The 22,935-nt window shown below is 42.7% G+C and overlaps 1 protein-coding gene across 3 annotated transcripts in view; it reads right to left on the reverse strand.

The window, feature by feature from the left end:
- ACE2 (angiotensin converting enzyme 2) overlaps positions 1-17,857 on the reverse strand; it is a 43,190-nt gene extending 25,333 nt beyond the window's left edge. For all 3 annotated transcript variants that reach the window (XR_012641411.1, XM_074967312.1, XM_074967303.1), the window contains exons 1-8: positions 17,578-17,857; positions 14,301-14,459; positions 10,976-11,069; positions 10,058-10,201; positions 6,483-6,595; positions 5,263-5,371; positions 3,949-4,046; positions 1,758-1,927 (exon numbers count right to left, since the gene is read on the reverse strand). Coding sequence is in view for 2 of the 3 variants with exons in the window: in XM_074967312.1 (XP_074823413.1) it covers positions 1,758-1,927; positions 3,949-4,046; positions 5,263-5,371; positions 6,483-6,595; positions 10,058-10,201; positions 10,976-11,069; positions 14,301-14,459; positions 17,578-17,760 (1,070 nt within the window). In the remaining variant the exon portion in view is untranslated. The remainder of the gene's footprint in view (positions 1-1,757; positions 1,928-3,948; positions 4,047-5,262; positions 5,372-6,482; positions 6,596-10,057; positions 10,202-10,975; positions 11,070-14,300; positions 14,460-17,577) is intronic.
- Between the last annotated feature and the right edge of the window lie 5,078 nt (positions 17,858-22,935).

The following is a 22,935-nucleotide window of genomic DNA, read 5'->3' on the forward strand; positions in this document are numbered from 1 at the left end:
CGTGGAGATTTACGGCTTTATTGCACCCTTATGACTAGCTGGACTGTGCAAACTGCATACAGCCCAGAGTAAGGTGTGGCGCAGAGTTACATCAACACTGGAGGAGCTCCAGGAGGGTTTGTGCCTTAGAGGAAAGGTAGCTTATCTCTGAAGTTAAAGGACATGGCCAAGTCACAGAAAGTTGGTTTTAGAACCAAAATCGTTACACCCAGGTTTCCTTTCTCTGCTAAGCCTCTGTATAATCCACTTGAACACAGCGCTTTCCAAGCAAATTAATTACCCTTTCTGTGTCTCTATTCCCTGCTGTGGATGGTACTTTGTACCCACCTACGGCAGCAGTTTTCTATCTCTTGATCTCAGAACACTTTATAGAGATGCATAAGCACCATTTGCCACAATTTACAGTTGGGGTAGCTAAGACACGATTTCCCCGGGGGCCATTATGATATGTGAATAAGACATAGGGCGTAACAGGCAAGAGACCTGCTTTCTAATTGCCTCTCTGCCACAGACTCTGTCATTTAACTCCGGTGTTTGTTACCCCATGTGTGAAATGGAGATGTTGATTTCTGCTCACCTCATGTGGGTGTTGAGGCCTCACTATGTAATGTTTATGAAGTGGCAGTTAAGGACAAAGTACATACAGCACATAGTGACATCCATGTGCTAAATTATGAAAGCATGTGATGAGCTGAATATATCATGAATCTTGGACCACCTCCCCTGGACTCTGCTCACTAATCCATCTCACCCAAAGCTACTCCTGATATTTCACACCTTCATACAACTGCTATTTCATAAAACCCCACCAGACAAATTGTTCTTTCCCCTCAAATGTGCCTTCCCTTCACTGTCACCAAATTACATTGGTAGATGGTCCAGGACTGGAAATTTTCACACCTAGATCAATGACTGATATCTGGTGACCCAACACTGATCCAATTCTCTCCTTGCAGGCTATTGGTAACGACCATTGATTTCAAGGGAAGATAGGACCTGCTCCAATGGGTCTCATTATATATAAATCCACATTCTCGCTGAATATGAAGCAGATACATGGGGGACAAATTTTCACTGATTTGCATCCCACATGGTCCCCGTGAAGTTAATAGGCTAAACACTGTCCTTTTTTGATAATTGTGTTAAAGTCCCACAACACAGTTGTTATACCACTAACTTATATGAATATAAACACACTCCTCTGTTTAATAGAAGAGAGTAGCCCATTGATTTTACAGAAAAATGTTACAGAATCCAGTTTAGATTCCCCTAACCACCCTAAATCTGCCCCCTGCCAAAAATATTAGAGAAGTAAGGAAAAGATAAAATTAAAATAGCAGTTTTCCCTGGTGCACTTGACTAGATATCAAAGAATCATAGAAATGTAAGGCTGGAAGGGACCTCAAGAGTCCATCCGGTCTAGCCCCCTGTGCTGAGGCAGGACCAAGTATACCTAGATCATCCCTGACAAGTGTTTGTCTAATCTCGTCTTAGAAACCTCCAGTGACTGGGATTCCACAACCTCCCTTGGTAACCTATGCTAGTACTTAACCACACTTACAGTTAGAAAGTTTTTTCCTCTTCTATAACCTAAATCTCTCTTGCTACAAACTAAGCCAGTTACTACTTGTCCTCCCCTCATTGGACATGGAGAACTAGAGATCACTGCCCTCTTCATAGCAACCTTTTACATCTTTGAAGAGAAATGTGAAGATTCTATGAGTACCCATAGGAAAGAGTTACAATTGTTACAGTACCTATAATCCTTTTTTCCCATATCCCAAGCTGTCGGATGGCAAACAACCTTTCTGCCATCGTTAGGCTCTGTAATCATAGAGTTGTTCCAGAAGCCTTCAGTCATTTCATAGAGGCCAACAGAGATGAAAAAATCCTCAGCAGCCTTAAATATTTTTGTTGCATCCCAATTCTGAAACAAACAATGATAATTCACTGATAATATTAGCCAATCATTCTATAGCTAGATATTTCTCACAGTCCAGTAGAACAGATTCTAGTCTGAAAAGTGATTCTGAAAAACAGCATCACAGTCCCCATACTTATTGTATCTCAGTGACTTCAAACCAAAGTCTTACAGTTTGCAAGTAAGTTGGTAGCTTACTGCCAGCCCTGAAAACTCATTACAGGAGCTGAGTCAAGCTGACTTATGGATCACCATCAATAATCAGGTTTCCGCAGTCAAAGCTAGCCTATTGATAATGTATGAACCAGAACAGAAAAGCATTAACAGGAGTGAAAAGCAGTAAAATCTTAGTTCTGTCAGTAATGTACACAGATATAGGGTCCGATTCTCCCCTCTCAGTGGTGTAAGTCTGGAGTAACTTGTTGAAGGCAGTGGAGTGGCAGTGTTGTAAAACCAGTGTGAAAGGGAAATTGGATCTGTAACTCAGAATACAAACAGACAGCAGAGCTGAGTAAAAATGGGTTCAATTTTAGAGTCATTTATCTGATCGTAACTGTACTTGAAAGTTAGTTTAAAAACCTTCATTTGAATTTCATTCTGCAATTTTACTTATTCTAAATAGGGGGAGCTCTTTATTTGCCTATGAGTGTGGCAGCCATAAAGTCACAGGCTTTAAAATTAGGGGAGTAGGATAGTCCAGTGAGGGTGTTAGCCTGAGACACAGATGGATTCAATTCCCTTCTCTGCTATAGACATCCTGGGTGACATTGGGCAAGTCACTTAGCGCTTGTCTACATGGGGGCGGGGGTGTGTGTGGAAAGCTCACAGGTGCTGGCGTGCACTAGCTCTTCTACACTAACTTCCAGTGTGGATACTCTTACTGCGTACTAAGAGTGCCTTTGTGCACATTAGCTTAATGCACTTTGCAAGTGTACTAAGCTAAGCCACCTGAGAGCACTCTTAGGCCATGTCTACACAATAAAGTTAAGTCGACATACTTATGTAAGTTGACATCGAGCCTCCAAATTAAGCAAATCGATCTTGCATGTTTACACCACCCTCATTGTGTTGGTGGAGTGCGTCCTCACTAGCAGTGTGCAGTAAGAGTGTCCAGCTGGGGAGTTAGTGAAGAGTTGTAAATTCACAACTTCACAATTTACTGCACACTAGGCTTCACTGTGTAGATAAGCCCCTAGTCTCCCTGTGCCTAAATTCCCTACCTGTAAAATGGGGATAACAGAACTTCCCTACCTTACCAGGAGTGTCGTGAGAATAAATCCATTAAAGATTGAGTTCAGGTACTCTGGCAATGGGACCATATTAGTGGAGCTTCTTATCCAAGAAGTGGGTATATTTAGGATAAATAGTTAAATGTTAAATACTAAGCTCTCCTGATTGTAGATTTGCCTGAATTTCATTCATTTTACAAAAACAAACATTTGACTAAACATCACAGAACATTATTATTGTTACGCCTCGAGGCCCCAACCAGGTTCAGGGCCTTATTGTGCTAGGCACTGTGTAACACATAAAAGACAGTCACTGTCCTTACACCTTACAATCTAAAGATGCAAGACTGGCAGAGTTGGGGGGAAAAGGATACAACATACAAGCAGATTGATCATGGCAATTGTCTTGTTAGTGCAATGATTTCTTGGGTGGGATTTTATTTACCGGGATTTTTATACACAAAACATGGAACAGATGCAGAAGAGGGAAAGGGAGTTGGAACTGAGACTAGACAGTGGAAGAGGATGGAGAGAGAGACAGGGAAGGGAATAGTGAGGGAGAGGGGAACAGATGGGAAGTGAATGGATAAACACAGGGGAAGAGTAAAGGAAACAATAAAAGGGAATATAGGAAATAATTCTGTGCCTGAAGCATGACTATACCTAAGACCAGCCCTGGTTTCCAGGGGGATGGCTGAAGTATTCTATTTAATAAACTACCTAAAAACGTCATTTAAAGAACCATGAGAATAGCAGCAAAACCATATTTGCAGCTTGACATCTCATTAGAAGTCTTACCTTTTTAACCATTTCAGAAGTTACATCAATGTTTGGTTTGTCTGGATAGGGGACTGTCAAGGCATACAAATTAGTCCAAAATCTACCCCACATGTCACCTTCAACAGAGAAGGGAAAGTTACAAATTAATTAAATAGTATACTATCTGCCATGCTCAAAGTCATCAAAGATTGTTGGGTTTGTATCATAACAGGTGTAAGGATTTTCACACATGTAAGCTAGGGCCTGATGCAAAGCCCACTGGAATTAATTGGAGTCCTTACATTAACGTTAATGGGCTTTGCATCAGGCATGTTATTATTTATTATTATTATGTTAGCTCCTAGGAACCCCAGTCATGGATCAAGGCCTCATTGTGCTAGATGCTGTACAAAGACAGAACACAATGGTCCCTGTTCCAAGAGCTTAAAATCTAAATATGAGACAACAGATGGATAGACATAGACAGGATATATTTAATATAATGATACCACAAGTAGAATATTTTAGAAAATATATATATATATATATATATATATATATATATAAAAAGTTTTATTTGCCATACCAAAATTATTTCAACCTCAAAGGTGCTAATTTCTTCAATGAAAAACAAACATCATCATTCCGAGAGATAAACTACCTCTTACCATACAGCTTCAGGACCATTTGAAATTGAAACAACTGAGCATCCACTGCATTTCTATGTGTAATACTACAATTGATTATTTTCATTAACTGACATTCGCATATGGCTAAATGTATACATTACATTAATGCAACATAAAAGTGGCACAGTTAAAATAAGAATGTCACGGTTAAGGTCAAGATTTTCAAAAAATGTGCCTAAAATCTTCTTCCTAAATAAGAATTTAGTAGTTTAGCTTTAGATACCCATTTCTGAGAATCTTGACCTAATTTCCTTTAATGATGTTAAATTGGCTACATTATATCATGTCATTTTGGGGAGGCAATATGGTCTAATGGAAAGAGCACTGGATTGGAAGATAGGGGACCTGGGTTCTATTCCTACCTCTGCCTCTCACCAGCTGTATGAGCTTTGGAAAATTGCTTCAACTCTCTATGCCTCTGTTTCCCCTCCCACCCTTTCTCTGTCTTGTCTTTCTAGATTGTAACCTCTGCAAGGAAGGGACTGTCTCTTTCACTGTGTGTTTGCACAGCACCTACTGGAATGGGACCCAAAATTATATCAAGAATCTGGATTCACATGCAGTTTAATGTCTTAATATTTATGTCTTAAATGGCACTGTCCTGCTCCCACAGCAGTAAGTGTCTATGAAATCAAGCTTCTATAATACAGATGTTTTTTCATACCGAGTAAATGAGCAGGAAGACATCCTGTTGAACTGATGCGGTCTGAGCCATAGACATTCTCCAGCCTGTACCTCACATAAGCATGTAGCTCCCGATATAAAGGTTTTATCTAAAAAAATGGGGATAGATCACAGAGCCATTAATTTGTCTAAGCCACCATCTAGAAATGCAGAGCCCCTAAGATTCAACCAACTGGATATTGCTTATTGTATTATCATGCACCTGTCCAATGTTCTAGGTGTATGTCCACATGACATTGTGTATACATTCTGAAATTTGCAATCCAGTTGTTGTTGTTTGTCATCTTGTCCCACAATATTGATATCAAGCAATTCAAGAATGAATTTTGTGACTTTTACAGGGTCCCTTGTAAAGACCATCCTGACCTCATTGTGGTACTGGGGTGTTCCCAGAGGAAATGGCTGGCTAACAGGACCCTGGCAACCATATTCCCACCATTAAGTTGCATACGAGAGCTTGGAGACAAAATGCTACTGCAATCCAGCTTCCCCTCAGTAAGGCCCTAATAGCACTGCACAGGTGTAAGGGAGGGAGGCATGTCTATCCCTAAGCCATGGAATAGCTATGGAGCCACTCAATGGATGTCACTACAGTCCCCTGGCAGAATGCTCTCCTGTGAGGGTTCACACAGTCCCCACACAGGAGAAGGATGTAAGAAGCTGCATAGCATGTAGTCACACCCCTCATTCTCCTACCTCCTGCTCACTACTGTACCTTTTGCAGTAAAAATGCACCGGTTCCACGGCAAAGGGTACCTTCTATGGTTGTGACGGAGGAAACTAAATTTTCCCTTAAAAGACTAGATAAATATATAGGCTTTGTAACAAATTCAGGCCCTGTTGGAGCAAGGGGAGAAGGGAATTCCAGAAAAGAGTCCAAGTTCATATGAAACCTGCAAGTTCCATTTGGGCTTGCCCCAGGTTTGCTTTGAAGTCTTAAGTTCGTGAGAATGTGAAACTCCAGGTGAAACTGAAAGGACTGTGAGAGCAATAAATGGTATGAACAAAACCACCTGATTATGGTTTGTGGAGCTTACATTACCCAAGGCCAGTGGGCTAGGCAGAGTTGTACTATTTCCCCATGGTACAGCTGTTTAAGTCACAAAACTTTCACAAATTACAAACCAGTGTAGAAATGACAAAATGAAACTTCAGAACAGTGGTTAAGAAAACTCCCACAACTTGACACTGAATCACTACCTGCTCAAATGTCGTTTCCACATCTTCAATCAGCTGATTACGGCTGTAGGCATATTCTGGGGAATTATCTACTTCATAATTTCCTCTCCAGTAATCTCCATAGTCAGAATACTCTGCAAAACAAAAGCATGCTCTTACTGAGACCAGAGTCCAACCTGAAATTTAAACAATCTCTCCCTATAAGGGAAGAGATGAAGTTACTAGTATTGGAACTGAAGGCATGAGTGTGCCCTCTGAGACGGTGGGAGGGAGGAAGCCACCCCATGGAAAAGCTCTGTTCCACTGCAGTTTAGATAGCCCAAGTCTCCAGGGACAGCAGAAACAGAAATTGCAGGAACTGTTTGAAGGACTGTCTGTGATTCATACTCATCAGAGAGGAAGAATAAAGAGACGGATTAGGCTAGAGTTCTTCATTAGATTAGGTATCAAGGGAGAACAAAGACTTGGGTTCAGTTTCAGTGACAATGAAATCTCACAAATCAGTCTCATAAAACATATGCAGGGCGGGCTGCCTCCAAACTAGGCGTAGGAAAAAAGCCCTTTCTAGTTTTGAATCTACCTCAAGAGTACAACTACAGGGGCAAGCTCAGATCCTGGGATTCAAATTCAACATCACCTCCATGAAATTTGATTGGGGAGGGGATGCTTCATGTTTAAAGCCCACTGTCTGGGCCCTCTCTAATACGGGGGGAGCTGGTAGCAAGGCCTCTAGTTAAAGTTGCCTTGATACTTTCCATTACAACCCTTCCTTTTCAATTGCTTGTAACTTTGACAAACATTTACCATTTGGACTTAAATTTTCCATGCTTGGGCACTGCCTCTACTTAGATTTTTTTGAGGAAGGATAAAATACAGGAAAGTAGACAGGTAAAGGTATGGTTGCGTGGGGAGAGAGATGAGTGGAATTGGAAATGTTTCAGAAAAGGGCAACAACAATGATTAGGAGTATGGAACAGCTTCTGTATGAGGAGAGATTAATAAGACTGGGACTTTTCAGCTTGGAAAAGAGACGACTAAGGGGGAATATGATAGAGGTGTATAAAATCATGACTGGTGTGGTGAAAGTAAATAAGGAAGTGTTGTTTACTTCTTCTCATAACACAAGAATCAGGGTCACCAAATGAAATTAATAGGCAGCAGGTTTATAACAAACAAAAGGAAGTATTTCTTCACACAATGCACAGTCATCCGTGGAATTCTTTGCCAGAGGATGTTGTGAAGGCCAAGACTATAACAGGGTTCAAAAAAGAACTCAATAAGTTCATGAAGGATAGGTCCATCAATGGCTGTTAACTAGGATGGGCAAGGATGGTGTTCCTAGCCTCTGTTTGCCAGAAGCTGGGAATGGGCGACAGGCGATGGATCACTTGATGATTACCTGTTCTGTTCATTCCCTCTGGGGCACCAGGCATTGGCCACTGTCGGAAGACAGGATACTGGGCTAGATGGACCTTTGGCCTGACCCAGTATGGCTGTTCTTATGTTCATATGATGTAGCTACACCTTGCTAGGTATTATTTATATGCTATGGTATGATCTATCATAGAAGCTCTCAGGATAAAAACAACTCATCCAGGCTGCTGTTTCTTGAGAGGATGATCCTCTCTGATTGGTGGGAAGAAGATCTCTGAAAAGCATCACACTGCATAATCTTTTGTGCCTTAAATTAAAAATTCCTTCAACTGCTCAGATAATAGCTGCATCTGCACCTCACCTAGGCGAATTATTGGCTTCACTTTAGGTAGTGAAAGATACTATGGTGTTATGGGAGTAAGATAAAATGCCAACAAAGACAGACCTCTTCATTATGGTGTAAGACTGGTGAAATGTATCTGGTCGGATCACTGGCCTGATTCTCCACTGCCTTGTACAGTTAGTCACATAGGAACATGGGTTGTCAGACTGCACAGGACCTCCTGGGTCATCGAATCCAGTCCCTGCTACTGCAGGCAACCCCATCATATAATCCCATTCATAAAATGATCCAGATCCATCTTAAAATCTAGTTAAGTTGTTTGCCCCTACTACTCCTTTTGGGAGGCTGTTCCAGAACCTCACTCCTCCGATGGTTAGAAACCTTTTTCTAATTTCCCGCCTAAATTTATTCATAGTCAGTTTATACCTACTTGTTCTTGTGCCAACATTGTCATTTAACTTAAACAGCTTTTCAACGCTCCCAGGTGTTTACTGCCCTGTTGTATTTTTAGACAGAAATCCTATCCTCCCCTCAGCCTTTGTTTTTCCAGGCTAAACAAACCAAGCTTTTTTAGTCGCCCCTCATGAGATAGGCTTTCAGCCCCAAGACAGATCCAGAAGGAACTTCACTAGTAACTGTCCTTCAGCCTGATAGCTCTCCTTTCAGTACAACTTGTTGTCTCCCCTTTAGCCAGTTCCTAGTTATTTCATCAAAAATACCAGATTAGTCTGACATGATCTACCTTTGGTAAACCCATGTTGCATTTTATCCCTTTTTCTGTTTACCTCCATTATCTAGTCTCCCTGATTTGAGAGCATTAAGCTCTGGTTTTTGCTACCACTTCAGAGGTGGTAATTTCCATTTTTGTACACTCATTCCTATTAGCCATCCTCCCACTGTTCTACTTTATCTTCCTTATGGAAAACTGAGCTGAGAGTTGTTGGGCCACACCTAGATTAGCCTTAGCCTCTACCCCATCCTCAAAGCATAGTGGCCTCACTTCTTTTCTTGTTCTTTTATTTATATGGTTAAAGAACTTTTTACTAATTGTTTTAATTTCCTTGGCGTGATCTAACTCAGCTTGGCTTTTTGGCAGTTCTCTCTTTATCCTTACACTTTCTGACCTCCGAGACATAGCTTTCTTTGCTGATCAATCCCATCTTCCATTCTTTGTAGGCTCTCTAATTACCACAAATATCCTTTCTGAGGTTGTTATTCATCTCATTAGGTCCGCAGCCCTTTGTTACTAGTTATTTCCCCTTGCTTGGGCTGCAAATTCCACATCGTTTTTGCACCTCTGACTTAAAGAAATTCCAAGCCGCCTCCACTTCTAAGTCCCTGAGCTCTTCTGTGCAGTTGACTTCACTACCTAGCTCCAGTAATTTCTCAAAGCGCGCCCTTTGGAAATCAAAAACCTTAGGGCATGTCTATACTACAGAGACTATACCAGCATAGGTATTTCACCGTAGCTATGCCAGCATGGCTCCCTGGTGTAGACACAGCCTACACGGACACAAGGGTTTTTTCTGTTGGTGTAAGGCAGAACCACCCTGAATGATGGGAACTATATCAACTGAAGCTTTCTTCCATTGACACAGCTGTGTCTACACTGTGGGGTTAGGTTGGCGTAGCTACGTTGGTCAGGGGTGTGGATTTTTCACAGGACGTATCTATGTTAATCAACTTTTAAGTTTAGACCAGGACTTTGCAGATTACACATGTATGAAGAGAGTGCAAAGTGCGTGCACAAGGCTACCCACCAGTGTGTGGAAGATCCTGGCTTTGTTTGGACACAAATGACTGCACAAGGTATGAAGGGCTATGGAGAATCAGGCCCTCTGTGTTTCTGAAGGACAAAATAATTGCAATTGTAACTTACTATTAAGTCTTGCAGCCTCATTTTCCAACTCAACATAACGTTCATATAACGGTCTCATCTTCTTGCCAACTTCAGCTCTCCAGCCTTGCCATGCCCATAGTCTCTCAGAGTAATCAGTGCTGCTAGCCATAATAGCATCTAGCCCTGTCGTCGTTTAAAAAAAAGAACCAGAGCCATAAATACAAGATGAATTCTTTAAGTACTTGTCATTCTACATTAAAAAACCAACAGGAAAACCGGGAAGAATGAAAACAGCAGAATACACATTTTAGGTAAAACCAGTCACGCTGTAGCTGAACGTTGGTTTATTGAAGGAAATGTTTTATTTGTTTCCATTTCAGCTTTTCTGCCCTGAGATATGGGGCCAGTTTGTGATTCAGGTAAAACAAGTGTGACCCTAGATTAATTTCACTGAAGTTAGTGCAGTTTTCTGGACTTACTCCAATGTAACAGAAATCAGAATCTAGCTTGAAGTCCACCAATAGGACTTCTATCTCTTTTGATAGAATTTGATAAAACTCCTCCAGTATGGCAGAACCCCCAAGTGATGTAAAGTTAGCACAGGCTGCTCTGCAACATTAGAAGCCACAGCCAAGTTTTGGCCACACAAACCTACATCATTTGAAACGGGGCATGTAATTTTGAGCAAACCAGATGGAGGACCATGAACTCTGCAACTCATGGTATTTCACTAAATTATTTCCATGTGTGAAAAGTCACAGCAAAATTGTACTGGGAAATAAAAACCACACCACCAACAACAAATAAGCTTTATAAAATAAGAGCATTTGGAGAACACAGGTCTATTAAACCTAAATTTTGATCTTTCACAATTAAAAACCTCCTCTCTGCTTTGTTCGACTCTTCTTGAAACCGGTTAACGTAAAGGGCACAGGATAGACATTTTCTATACCGTACCTGGCTCCAGCAGCAAGCAGTTAAATGGATCATCAGGTTTACACACAGTCCCAGTGCTGTAGATGGTGCTCATTGTACTTAAAATAGTTTTCAGCTGCAATTTAAATACAAAAAAGCCCATTAAAAAAGAAAACAATAAATACAAAATGATAAATATTCCATAACTGTTAGTCCTTAAAATCTCAGTACAGCAGCCTATCCCTATCAGCAAGGCAGTTTAGCATGTGCTTAAGCACTGTACTTGAGTAAAAATGAATTTAAGCATTTGCTTAAATGCTTTGCTAAGTTGGAGCCTACTTGGACAAGACAGATAATGTAATATCTTTTGAGTGGATACTAAGTGACTCCACAAAACCCTTCAGATACATCATCATCATAAAGATTAACAATGCATTTTATGTATATGGCACTCATGCCAAGGGTTTCTAGGTAAGTATACAGTACATATGTTTTAATGGAGGGGAAAGGTCCCTTTTCCAGATACAGACAGGTTGATTGTTGGTTGTATTTTTTAATGATACATAAGGTAGCTCATGTGAATCTGTTTACTGTGGCTTTACACAGAATTTAATGTTTATGTCTTGCTTCAGCTGAAGGCCAAATGCATCTCAAAATATTCAGCTCCATCTCAGCCTCTACAGTTGTGCTACAGAGCATTCTCTTTTCACTTATCTATAGTTAACATCTTTCTTTCTCAACTATCCTCAACTTTTCCAGTGTCAAGTAAAGCATATTCCCTCATTGAGGACTATATACCTGTCACATGTCCTAGCAAATGCCCCTTCACGGTCACTCACAAGGATTGCTGTGAGAGGAATCCACAGCTTCTTCTGCTTTCGATCCTCTAGGGCATGTTAAGCTTCTGGAGCCTCAGCAGATTGCAGCACTGTTTCCCCCTTGTCCCGTTTAGCACAATTCCTGGTCACCAACCCTTAGTCTGTTACCCCTTCTCAGAAACCCAGCTCCTCATCCCACCTGCCCTTGCCCTCCAGAAACAGCACTGACCCGCAAGATACCCCCGTCACTCAAACACACCCTCTCTCAGAACTCCATCCCAAAGTGTGAAGCTTCTGGCTACAGTTTAACTCTTTCAGGGGCACACAGCAGTTGTGAAGCAATCAACACACACACACAGACTTTGCATGGAGTCTAACACCTTAATACTCTTTTATACTTAATCATGTAAAGCAGAGGAGAATACAGATCACACAAAACAGTTAACCCTAAAGGCATACCCCTTCCTATAACGCCCTTCCCTTGTGAGTCCTTAGGGACCATCTGATTCCAGGAAAGCAGGCAGGGTGACCTCTGCCTCCTGAAGGCTGTTACATGATTGGTAGTCTCTCCCTCCTGGAGCCCCTTACCTAGCTTCTGTGACCTTCCTCTTTCATGCCCCATGCTTCCTTTTCCTGTCTCTTGAACCTGCCTGTGGATTTCTTATTTAAACTCCTCCCAGTCACCTGATTGCCTTTGTTCTCCTCCTGGTAGCTTTCCACTGCTACTTTATCACACACCTCATCAGAGGAGTCAGCTAAACTGGTTTCCTAAGGCTGCCACTCATCCATTGTCCCAGATGATTGCATCTGAATAGGACCACTGAGCCTTAGGCCTGGTCTACACTACAAAGTTAGGTCATCATAAGTCACCCTGTATTGACCTATATGTGTATGTGTCTCAGATTTGTCTCCAGCCAACGTAAGTGCCCCACTACGGCAACACAGTAAAACCACCTCACCGAATGGCATAAAATCATGGTTCACCTGCTCAGGTCAACACAGGGTGAGTGCAGACACTGTATGACCCATGTCAACGTTAACAGTCCTCCACCAGCTGTTTCATAATGCCCAATTCCCTCTAACAGTGATCACTCTGGACACAATTGTAAACTCCACTGCCTAAAGGTCACAGAGACTGGAGGACTTCCCCCCTTTGAAATCTCCACCATATTTTTGAAATCTCTCTTCCTCATTGCCACCTGTAGTGAGCACACCTAGCCGTTCTCCCTTGGTAAGCACCTTCTATTATTTCTGTCTGCTACAGGCCCTGTCAGCAATAGTGGATCCACATACATATAGGCACAAATGATATCGCAGTTTTTCATAATACAACTTCATAATATCAACCAGAATTCATAAGCTGTACAGACATAGCTCCAATTCACAAACCTGCTCGCTTTTATATTTTGTATCAGAGCTATTCTGAGCTATCCAAGAGGAAAAAAAAATGTTTGAGCAATTTCTGTAAGAATGAAAAATGATTGTGTGTGTGTGTGGGGGGTCACAATCAGAAAATTTAAAAATACACAAATGGAGTTCTGTCAAACAGTACAGAAAGTCGCCTTTGAGCTGAGAACCAGCATGAACAATTTCAGCCCAGTGAGTCTTCCTTCTGGAAAGCTATAAGTGCCTAAAAATAGAGGATAAAGATGGAAATGCCTTATCACTCACAACCACAACGCTGCCACTGCAACACTACAATTATACAAAATATTTGCCTGAACCATTTGGAATTGCTCACAGACAATCTGCCTTTCTCTGAACACAGGAATTGCCAGACTGGATCAGACCCAAGGTCCAACCTGTCTCTGACAGTGGCCAACACTAGATGCCTCAGAGGAACATGTAAGAACCCCGCAGTAGACGGATGTAGGATAATCTGCCTCCACATCAGGTCTCATCTGGATCTCCAGTAGTTAGAGACTGGCTTAAGCCCTGAAGCACAAAGTTCAATATCCCTTCGGACATGTGCATAGTCATTAGGCATAACTCTGGATAGTCTTGATAGCCATATAAATGCCCAGTCCCATTTTGAATCTTCCTAGATTTTTGGCCTCAACCACTTTGTGGTAATTACACATCTGAACAATTATTTCCTTGTCTTAGTTGTAAATTTGCCACCTTTGAATTTCATTGACTTCTTGTCATTTGTGTTTCTACTTATTCCCCAAGATCCTGACCCTACAAAGCACATAAGTGTGTATATAATTTTTCTTATGTGAGCAGTCCCATTGACTATGCTATACAGACACATGCGTGTTGCTTAATTGTATGTAACATATGCTGAAGGATCTGTGTATTCAATGAGTTCATGTAATGATCTAAACTTGTAGATATTTAATGCACAATATAAACTAGCAATAAATTAAATGTGCACATATGTAATATTAGCTAATAAAAGACATATCATTCACAACAAGACTACACTGTTGGGATTTAATATGTTGCTGGGATAAACAAAGACTAGGAATAATATTATAACCACTGCCAGAGACATTTTGAAATGTATTTCAACTCTTGGGACAGCCTACATACGTTTAGCAACTTACTTCACTGTATTTTTCCTCAGATAGCGCTGATGTTCCTTTGTCCTGAAGAGACTGAAGTTGGAGTTTGACAATAGGATCCATAATTTTATCTATTGCATACTTGCTGGCATTGTTGGATGCTTCATCATAGAATGCAGACCATTTGGCTCCTGCTTCATTCTAAAACAGATTAATTAAAGTCTGAATTACTCATTTGTAAGAAATCCAGCAAGATAATAGGTTTTAGGGGAGAAAACATTCCTTGCATGAAGAATTAGTTTTGTGGATTTTGCTAGTTCTCTCATTAGCTTTGGAAATATTTCTACTATAAAATGAAAATAACTAGGGAACATTTTGGATTCAATTTATTCTCAAATGTAGAGCTTTTCAAATTATTTGTATTTGGAAAAATAGTAATCAAGTAGCCAATACCCTTTCCCCAAAACAAACAAACCAGTTTTTAATGGATTCAGAACCATCAAGCTGTGCACATAGCTGGTTTATGTAACCATAAATACTTATTACCGCTCCCCTCATCCTTCTTCCCTCCTGTATTTGTTGCATGTGGGTGTTGCATGCTGTCTTAACTTAGACCAGGGGTGGGCAAACTTTTTGACCTGAGGGCCACATCTTGGTATGGAAACTGTATGGAGGGCTGGCTGGGGCAGGGGATTGGGGCACAAGGGGGGGATGAGGGCTCCGGCTCGGGGTACAGACTCTGGGGTGGGGCTGGGGATGAGGGGTTTGGGGTGCAGGAGGGGGCTTCAGGCTGGGATCAAAGAATTTGGAGGGCGATCAGGGCTGGGGCAGGCGGTTGGGCCGTGGGGGGGAAAGGAGGGTGCAGGATCCAGGCAGCCCTTACCTGAAGTGGCTCCTGGAAACAGCGGCCCATCCTCCCTCTGGCTCCCACATGGAGGAGGGGCCATATTGCGCTGCCCCATCCACAGGCATCACCCCCGCAGCTCCCATTGGCCGTGGTTCCCGGCCACTGGGAGCTGCAGAGACGGCAGTTGGGGAGGGGGCAGCATGTAGCTGGCTGCCCCTGCTTTCAGGAGCCACGTGGAGTGGAGCAAGGCAAGCCCCCGACCCCGCTCCCCAGCTGGAGAACCAAAGCGCGGAAAGCATCGCTCCCAACCCCACTCCCCGGTGGGAGCTCGAGGGCTGGATTAAAAGGTCAGATGGGCCAGATGTGGCCTGTGGGCCGTAGTTTTCCCACCCCTGAGTTAGACTGTAAGCTCTTTGGGGTATGGGGCATTCCTACCTATGCATTTAAATAGTCCATAGCTCAAGAATCATGATCCTGACTGAGTCCTTTTAGTGCTGCTACAATAGAAGTAATAAATCATAATTGCCATGTCACTGCTAGTAATTCATGTGATTACACAAATATTTAATCTTCACAAAGTTATAATAATTCATTCTTACTGATTGGACGTGGAAGACCACACTCCCAAATGCAGTTTAAGATCCTAAACTGTACATGCAGAATATGAACCCACAACATGCAGTTGCTTGCACCAACTCTGTGTGTCTATACTCTACAAGACAAGCTGGCTCACAGATGCAGTGCAACCCTTAGCACTTGACATTATTTGGATTTCGGCAGTCACTAGAAGAGCCATTTTTCATTTCCATCTTTTGTTATGGACAATGAGCACATGCAGGTTTGGTTTGGAATCTTAGGACACTTCTAATCTCCCTTCTGTATGTTTCATGATGTTTAAGGGCCATTGTACTTACAGTTATCATAGCTCCTTGCTAATGACTCATCAGAAGATAAGAATTACCACCCAGCATGCAGACATTCAGAACTATGTATGAATATGTTGGCAATGTCTTTTTTTTCTTTATTCTTTGGGAATGAGCAAAAATGGGGATCATTTTCTTTTTAACACCTCAGTCCTGGTGTTTGATACCCAACCAGAGTAAAATTTATTAGTATGCAAATGTATTTTTTACATTATTTGATCCCAGTGGGGATGACCAAGCAAGTTGGGGATCAGGCAGAGAGGGGGCATTTTCTGCCCAATGAGAAGAGCCAGCTGGGGGAAGTTGGGTTGCCAGCCAGTACCTCTCCATGAGACGGGCTGGTTGAGTGCATGGGCTGTCCCCACCCATTTGGAGAACTGGTTGAGGAGTGGGCGAAATGGTTGTGTGATTATGGAGGGGTGACCCCATTCTATGAAAAAGTGGGTTTGAGTAAGCCACTGAGGGCACCTCTCATTAACTCTGTCCCTTTAGCAGATGGGGTCATACCAGTGTCACTGGTGGTATCACAATAGTGCATGCACGAGGGACAACCAGAGGCACCGTCCCTGAGCACCATCATACTTGTGTTCATTACTGATATCACACTGAGCCACCATCTTATCCTATTGCTTAAAGCTGCTAAATGGAGCTTCAATTTTATGTGTTTCAGAATGTCACAGACCACGATTAGCCAGGAGGATTTCATCCTGCAATCAGGGACTATATTTTAATTAAGAAATGTTACACTTAAACCATGTTTTCATTAAGTAGTAAGACTTCACTGGATGTGGTGATTCTGGGTTATACCTTTATTCAAAATTAGGTCTGTTGAGATTACACTGCATCATCACATGCCAAAATGTTTATTTAGAAACTAGTTTGCTTTAAAGTGTAGCTACAAAATTCACCACAATATTTTCCATTGATTTTCAAGATTCCAAGAATAGTAGATGCTTTCTAATATGGCTGCAGCACTGAATCCTCAGTGACCAGTCAGATTACGGTTGAATGCTGTCACAGCATATGATATCTGTCTAGAGGGGCAGGTGATTGTACTGCATAGCTAGAGGCTGAGCAGAGGCTGGATAGTTAGAGACTGGGAGACAGTGAATCCTATTGTGAGATAGGGCAAGGACAACTGTCACTGTCCTTCCTGTGGCTATATACTAGCTTCTATTAGTCAGGACATCAGGCCTTGGGAATCTGGAAATCTATGTATTCATTACATTTTCCTCACAGTACAATTCTACCTATTCCACTGGTGATTGCTAAGGATGCTAATCTATGAGAATAGCGACAGTGTTCTGAGGCAGACAATCATCCACTGTGAAATGAGTTAGTGACCTAAATCTAATTCACATAACCCGCCAAATGACCATCAGAAAATTTTCAGTAACTACTAAACTAAAATCCAAAATTGAACCCATCCCTAGTTCCTTATTCATTAGCAATTCCTATATATCTATCTACAGCAATACAATAAAATATCTTGTAGTTAGAATATTTCTAATATAATAGCAAGCATTCCGAGTCCGCATTATGTACCCACCATCTTTTCAGCGTTCTCATCTGTGATGTTGGTGTTGTAGTCCCAGGAGGCAAGTGAACTTGCATAAGACAGATCTTCTGCTCGTACATTGAATTGAGACAAAAAGTTGCTGGCCTCTTGTGTTGTATCCTGTGATGTAGCAACAGCAGTGAGACTGCAAAGAAGCCAAAGATGGACCAACATACTTCCTTTGAGCCAAGATCCACTGATTGAGTTAGGTTCCCTCAAATAAGCTTCCTAATCAGCTTCTGTCTCAACAGCCTTTGCACATAGGTGTGTGCTAGGGGAAAAAGGGAGAATCCAATTTGCTGGATCTTTTATTGTTTTTATCCAGCAAAGGACAAAAATGAAAATAGCTTTAAAAAGGCAAATAAACAGAAGTTAATAGTTAACTTTGGAGAAACATAATTACTAGTAGCATTTTATGGTCTTCTTATAAAAGGCTTTTACTTTTAGTTAATATTTCCCCAGTATGCTGTCAATGATACCGCTGGTTATTATCTATAGTCTCACAGTGTCAGAGGAAGTCCAAGATCTGCAAATCCTTTAACAGATTGATGATAATCTACAAAAATAGTTTGCCAATTCAGTGAGACACGACCTGACCTTATCTCTTGGGAAGAAACAAATTCAGTGTAGGACTAGTGTAATGTTGCTGCTTGGCCTCTTAGGGTATGTCTACACAGCAAAGAACCCCGCCCCCGCCCCCACCCCCAAGCTGGCCCCTGCCAGCTGATGGAGGCTCTCGGGGCCCAGACTGCGGGACTGTTTCATTGCTGTGTAGACTTCCGGGCTTGGGCTGAAGATGGGGTTCAAGGACTCTGCTGGGTGGGAAGGTTCCAGAGCTCAGGCTATAGCCCAAGCCTAGACATCTACACAGCAGTGAAACTTCCCTGCAGCCAGAGCCCTGAGAGCCTGAGTCCGCTGGCACAGGCCAGTCATGGGTTTTTCTTTGCTGTGTAGACAGACCTTTAGGCCCAGATCCTCAGGGTTTGCAAGGGAGGAGCCAGGTATTTAGGTGCCTAACTCCTACTGAAATTAATGGGAGTTAAGCACCTAACTTGCTCATGTGCTTTTGAAAATCCCACTAAGTACCTATCTGCATCTTTAGGCACCTAAATATATTTGAAAATCTGGCCCTTAGTCAATGGGACTTACGCTTTTAAGTGACTGAGTCACTTTTGAAAATGATACTTAGGCTCCTAAGTCTCTTAAGCATTGCAATGCCTTCTTTTCTATTTGGGAAGGGCTTAGCACAGTGTGAGCACTACCAGAAACAAAGAAGAAAAAGAATAAGATTTCATAGTTATTTTATTGTTTATTATTTGTATTAGGTCAGTGCCTAGAGAAAGGCCATTTGTGACGGAATTAAGAAGGATAAACCTGGGACATTCTAAGTGATAATATCTTGGGTTTTCCAAGGTAACTTACCAAGAGGCAGCTCAAGTCTCTTTTAGCTGAGGATCTATGTAATGTGCCACATGCAGAACATTACATATACATTTTGCACCTTGCTCTCAATCTATCAGGTAGAGTTCTAAATTATATCACAAAATGACTTCATTATGAAATCCTTTAAACTTTCTGACTTATTTATAGGATACGAAAAAGTGCACCAGTAAGTGAAAATATTTCATAATGTAGACTATTATTTGCAATGTAGACAGGAATTCCACTTTGCACATTCTACAGTATTTTCACAGAGGGTAAACCTTTATTGTGATATGAATTAGTAGAGGTTTAAACTTGAGCTTTGCCTACATTAGAGAAATTTGGCCTGACAACCACCACATTGCGACCACCCAAGATGCCTGTCCCAGATCCCAGCACCAGCTTCTTCCGCAGCATTGTTATTTACCAACAATTCTCAGGAGAAGGATTCCTATGGCTGTGCTGCCAGCTGTCCAGAGGCAGTTGTGGGGGAATTGGTGACCATCTGGGACAACAAGGAGATCCAGTCATAGCTGAAATCTGTAATTCAGAACACCCAATCTGTCACCTGGTTCCAAATCCCTTGCTGACCAAGGCATCACTCAGTTGAGCAAGTAATGCAGGAAAATGTTAAGGGCAGGGGTCAGGAAGGGATTCCGCCTCTCAGCATATTCTGGGAACTTTTTTTCTCTCTTACTCTGAAAATTGAGGGATGGCCATGGCTGGAGATGGGACACTCAGCAGGGTTGGCCAGGGCTTTGAGGTGGCACCGAGCATTCTCTCTCTCAGGTGCTTGGCTGCCTGGTTCTTGCTGACATGCTCAGGGCCTAACTCAGGGGTGGGCAAACGTTTTGGCCCGAGGGCCACACCGGAGAATAGAAATTGCATGGCGGGCCATGAATGCTCACAAAATTGGGGTTGGAGTGCGGGACCGGGTGCGGGCTCTGGGGTGGGACTGGGGATGAGGAGTTTGGGGTGTAGGAGGGTGCTCTGAGATGGGACCGAGGGGTTCGGAGGGCGGGAGGGGGATCAGGGCTGGGGCAGGGGTGCAGAAAGGGGTGCAGGTTCTGGCTGGGGGTGAGGGCTCTGGGGTGGGGCTGGGGATGAGAGGTTTGGGGTGCAGGAGGGTGCTCCAGGCTGGGATCAAGGGGTTTGGAGAGCGGGAGGGGGATCAGGGCTAGGGAAGGGGGTTGGGGCATGGGGAGGGGCTCAGGGGGTGCAGGATCTGAGCGGCGCTTACCTCAAGCAGTTCCCGAAAGCAGTGGCACATCCCTTCTCCGGCTCCTATGCGGAGGCATGGCCAGGCGGCTCTGCACGCTGCCCCATCCGCAAGCACCGCCCCTGCAGCTTCCATTGGAGTGCATAGGAGCCGGAGCAGGGCCATGCCGCAGCTTCCAGGAGCCACGTGGTGCAGCCCCAACTGGAGCAGGGCTGAGCTGCGTGGTGTGGCCCTGACCCAGCGCCCCCCAGCCAGAGCATTGGAGAGGGGTTGAGCCGCTGGTGCTGCCTCCGTCCCGGCTGAAACGCCGGAGCGGGGCTGAGCTGCATGGTGGGGCTCACAGGCCGGCTTAAAACAGCTCACGGGCCGGATCCAGCCTGCGGGCCGTAGTTTGCTCACCCATGGTCTAACTGATCACCATTGGTGGGGTCAGGAAGGAATTTTCCCTCGTTAGATTGAAGGGTGTATTGCCTTCCTCTGCAGCATATGGGTGCGGGTGACTTGCCAGCATTATCTGGGTGTATCTCATGTAATCATTTCCCTGCCTGTGGTACATAATAGTCTAGTCTACCGTGAGCTGTAACACTTCAGTCTAATTTCCATTGTTGGATTTAGTGTGTGGGTGCTGGGTGGGGTTGATAGCTTGCAATACATAGGAGGTCAGACTAGATGATCGGGTGGTCCTTTCTGGCCTTGAACTCTATGACTCTATAATATGGCCTGAAACAATAACAGCATGTCCAGGGCAGGGAGGAAACCTGCCCATTCTATGGCAAATTGGACAGATTTCTTGGTGATTGCTCTTCAACTTAGTTTGGGATGCTGTTCAAGAGTAAAAACACAGCTTGGCCTACTCCAGTGAAGAACAGCAAGGGGATAGGGAGAATACTAACTTGGAGGCCCCAGCAGAGATAAGGACATGGAACATGTGATACCTGAGACCATGCTGAGATCCCACAGCCTCTTCAGAGGGTCCCAAGTTCTGGAGATGGTAAGGAGACAGCATCCAAGCAATTTGGGAGGAAGAGGAGAAGCAATTGGGTAAGAAGTTCTCTACATAACATGTATTGTTATATGGAGAAATCAGGGCTGATTTTGCTGGCCCTGGGTAAGGGGGGAACATAGTGAACATGTCATAATTGTTGTGCAATGTGCAGATGAAGCCTTCTATAACAGCAGATGTCTCTTGCTCCTCCAGGTCTGCCAGTTCCCCCCTCACCTTCCCTGCCTGTGCTGCTACAGCATCAGTGGCAGCTCCTGGCTCCTCCCTTGCAAACCCTATTTTGTTCTTTCAGAGTCTGACTTATCTCACAGCCCCTTCAGTAGCTCCTTGCTGTGATCAGCTGAGTGGCTGCTGTTGCCATTCTTAGTGAAGTGTCCGGCTTGATGCTTACAGCGCTGGCTGAGCTGTACCATGTAACTTGACTCATGCTGGCCATCAGGCAGAGATTTTTACTTTGTATGTATCAAACAGCACCTAAATATAAACAAAATATGAGATTCTGATTTCAGTCAGCTACCTATTGGGCATGACAGAGATTCTGATTTCAGTCAGCTACAATGTAAGCCTGACAGCTTACACTGTAGCTGTCAGGCCACACGCCAAACCAGGGCATCAGTCCAGCTATCTGCTCTGATATCTCTGCAATCACTCTTCATTCTGTCTTTCTGCTTATTGCATGAAACACAGGCATACACATTGTTAGATACTGCTCTGCTGCTACCACAGGCTAGGGTAGGGAACATGGAATAATGAGGGAGAGGTCTCAGTAGTTTCTAATGGGCATGTGTCCACACATCATAGTTTGCAATATCATTTAGATACAATATCACAGAGAAAGTTAATTCAAAGTTCAAAATTCCTGTTGGTCCACAGCTGATAAAAGCTACATACTGCACTATGTGGGAATCAGAAACCAAACGGACAGACAGGACTAGTACAAATCATAAAATAATAGCAAGAGGTAAACATTTTTCATCTTGATTTTCCAAAGGATTTTTTTTCTTTTTAATTATTATTAAATCAGTAATAGTAAATCAGTAAATAGTAAATAAAATGAGCCGGTAAACCTTCAGTGTCAGCCCCAAGGAGTCATGCACCAGGTAACAAAACCCACCTAACATGGCACATAAAACAGGTAAGAGGAAAAGGCAATTGTGAGGGAGAGGAGAGAGAGAGCAGAAAAACTGAACTTTCCTCTTATGCACTCTTGAGACAAATCCAGTTCCCACTGAAGTCAACAGGAAGTTTGCCATTGACTTTAATGGAAGGTTTTGCCCTCATTGAAAAGGGGGAATTTTCACTTGCCATCCTACCGGAGTCTAAAATGCATATATATTTATATGGCTACAGAATATTCAGTTATGAAACCTAAATATATTATTATCGTCATTTTATATGTGCATCCACAGGGTGTGAAGGCATTTAATGTACTTATACAAGTGAACATATCTGCACCATGCATAGGCACATGTGACACTAATAATCACTCAGTCACTGTACCTGTTCCATGTTGTTTGAAAACTACTAAGTTCAATCATTTAAAATAACAGGTATATGTAACTGCTTAATCATTAATTAGCTAATGATGTTCATTAGTAATTAGTTATTAGTTCATTAGCATAATGGTTTGTTAGTTTTCAAAATTGGAACATAATTAAACTGCACAAATCCCTTATTACCTGTCTGTTTTAAAGAAAACAAAAAT

Source organism: Natator depressus, chromosome 1 (genome assembly GCF_965152275.1).
Source record: "Natator depressus isolate rNatDep1 chromosome 1, rNatDep2.hap1, whole genome shotgun sequence".
Taxonomy (NCBI): Eukaryota; Metazoa; Chordata; order Testudines; family Cheloniidae; genus Natator; species Natator depressus.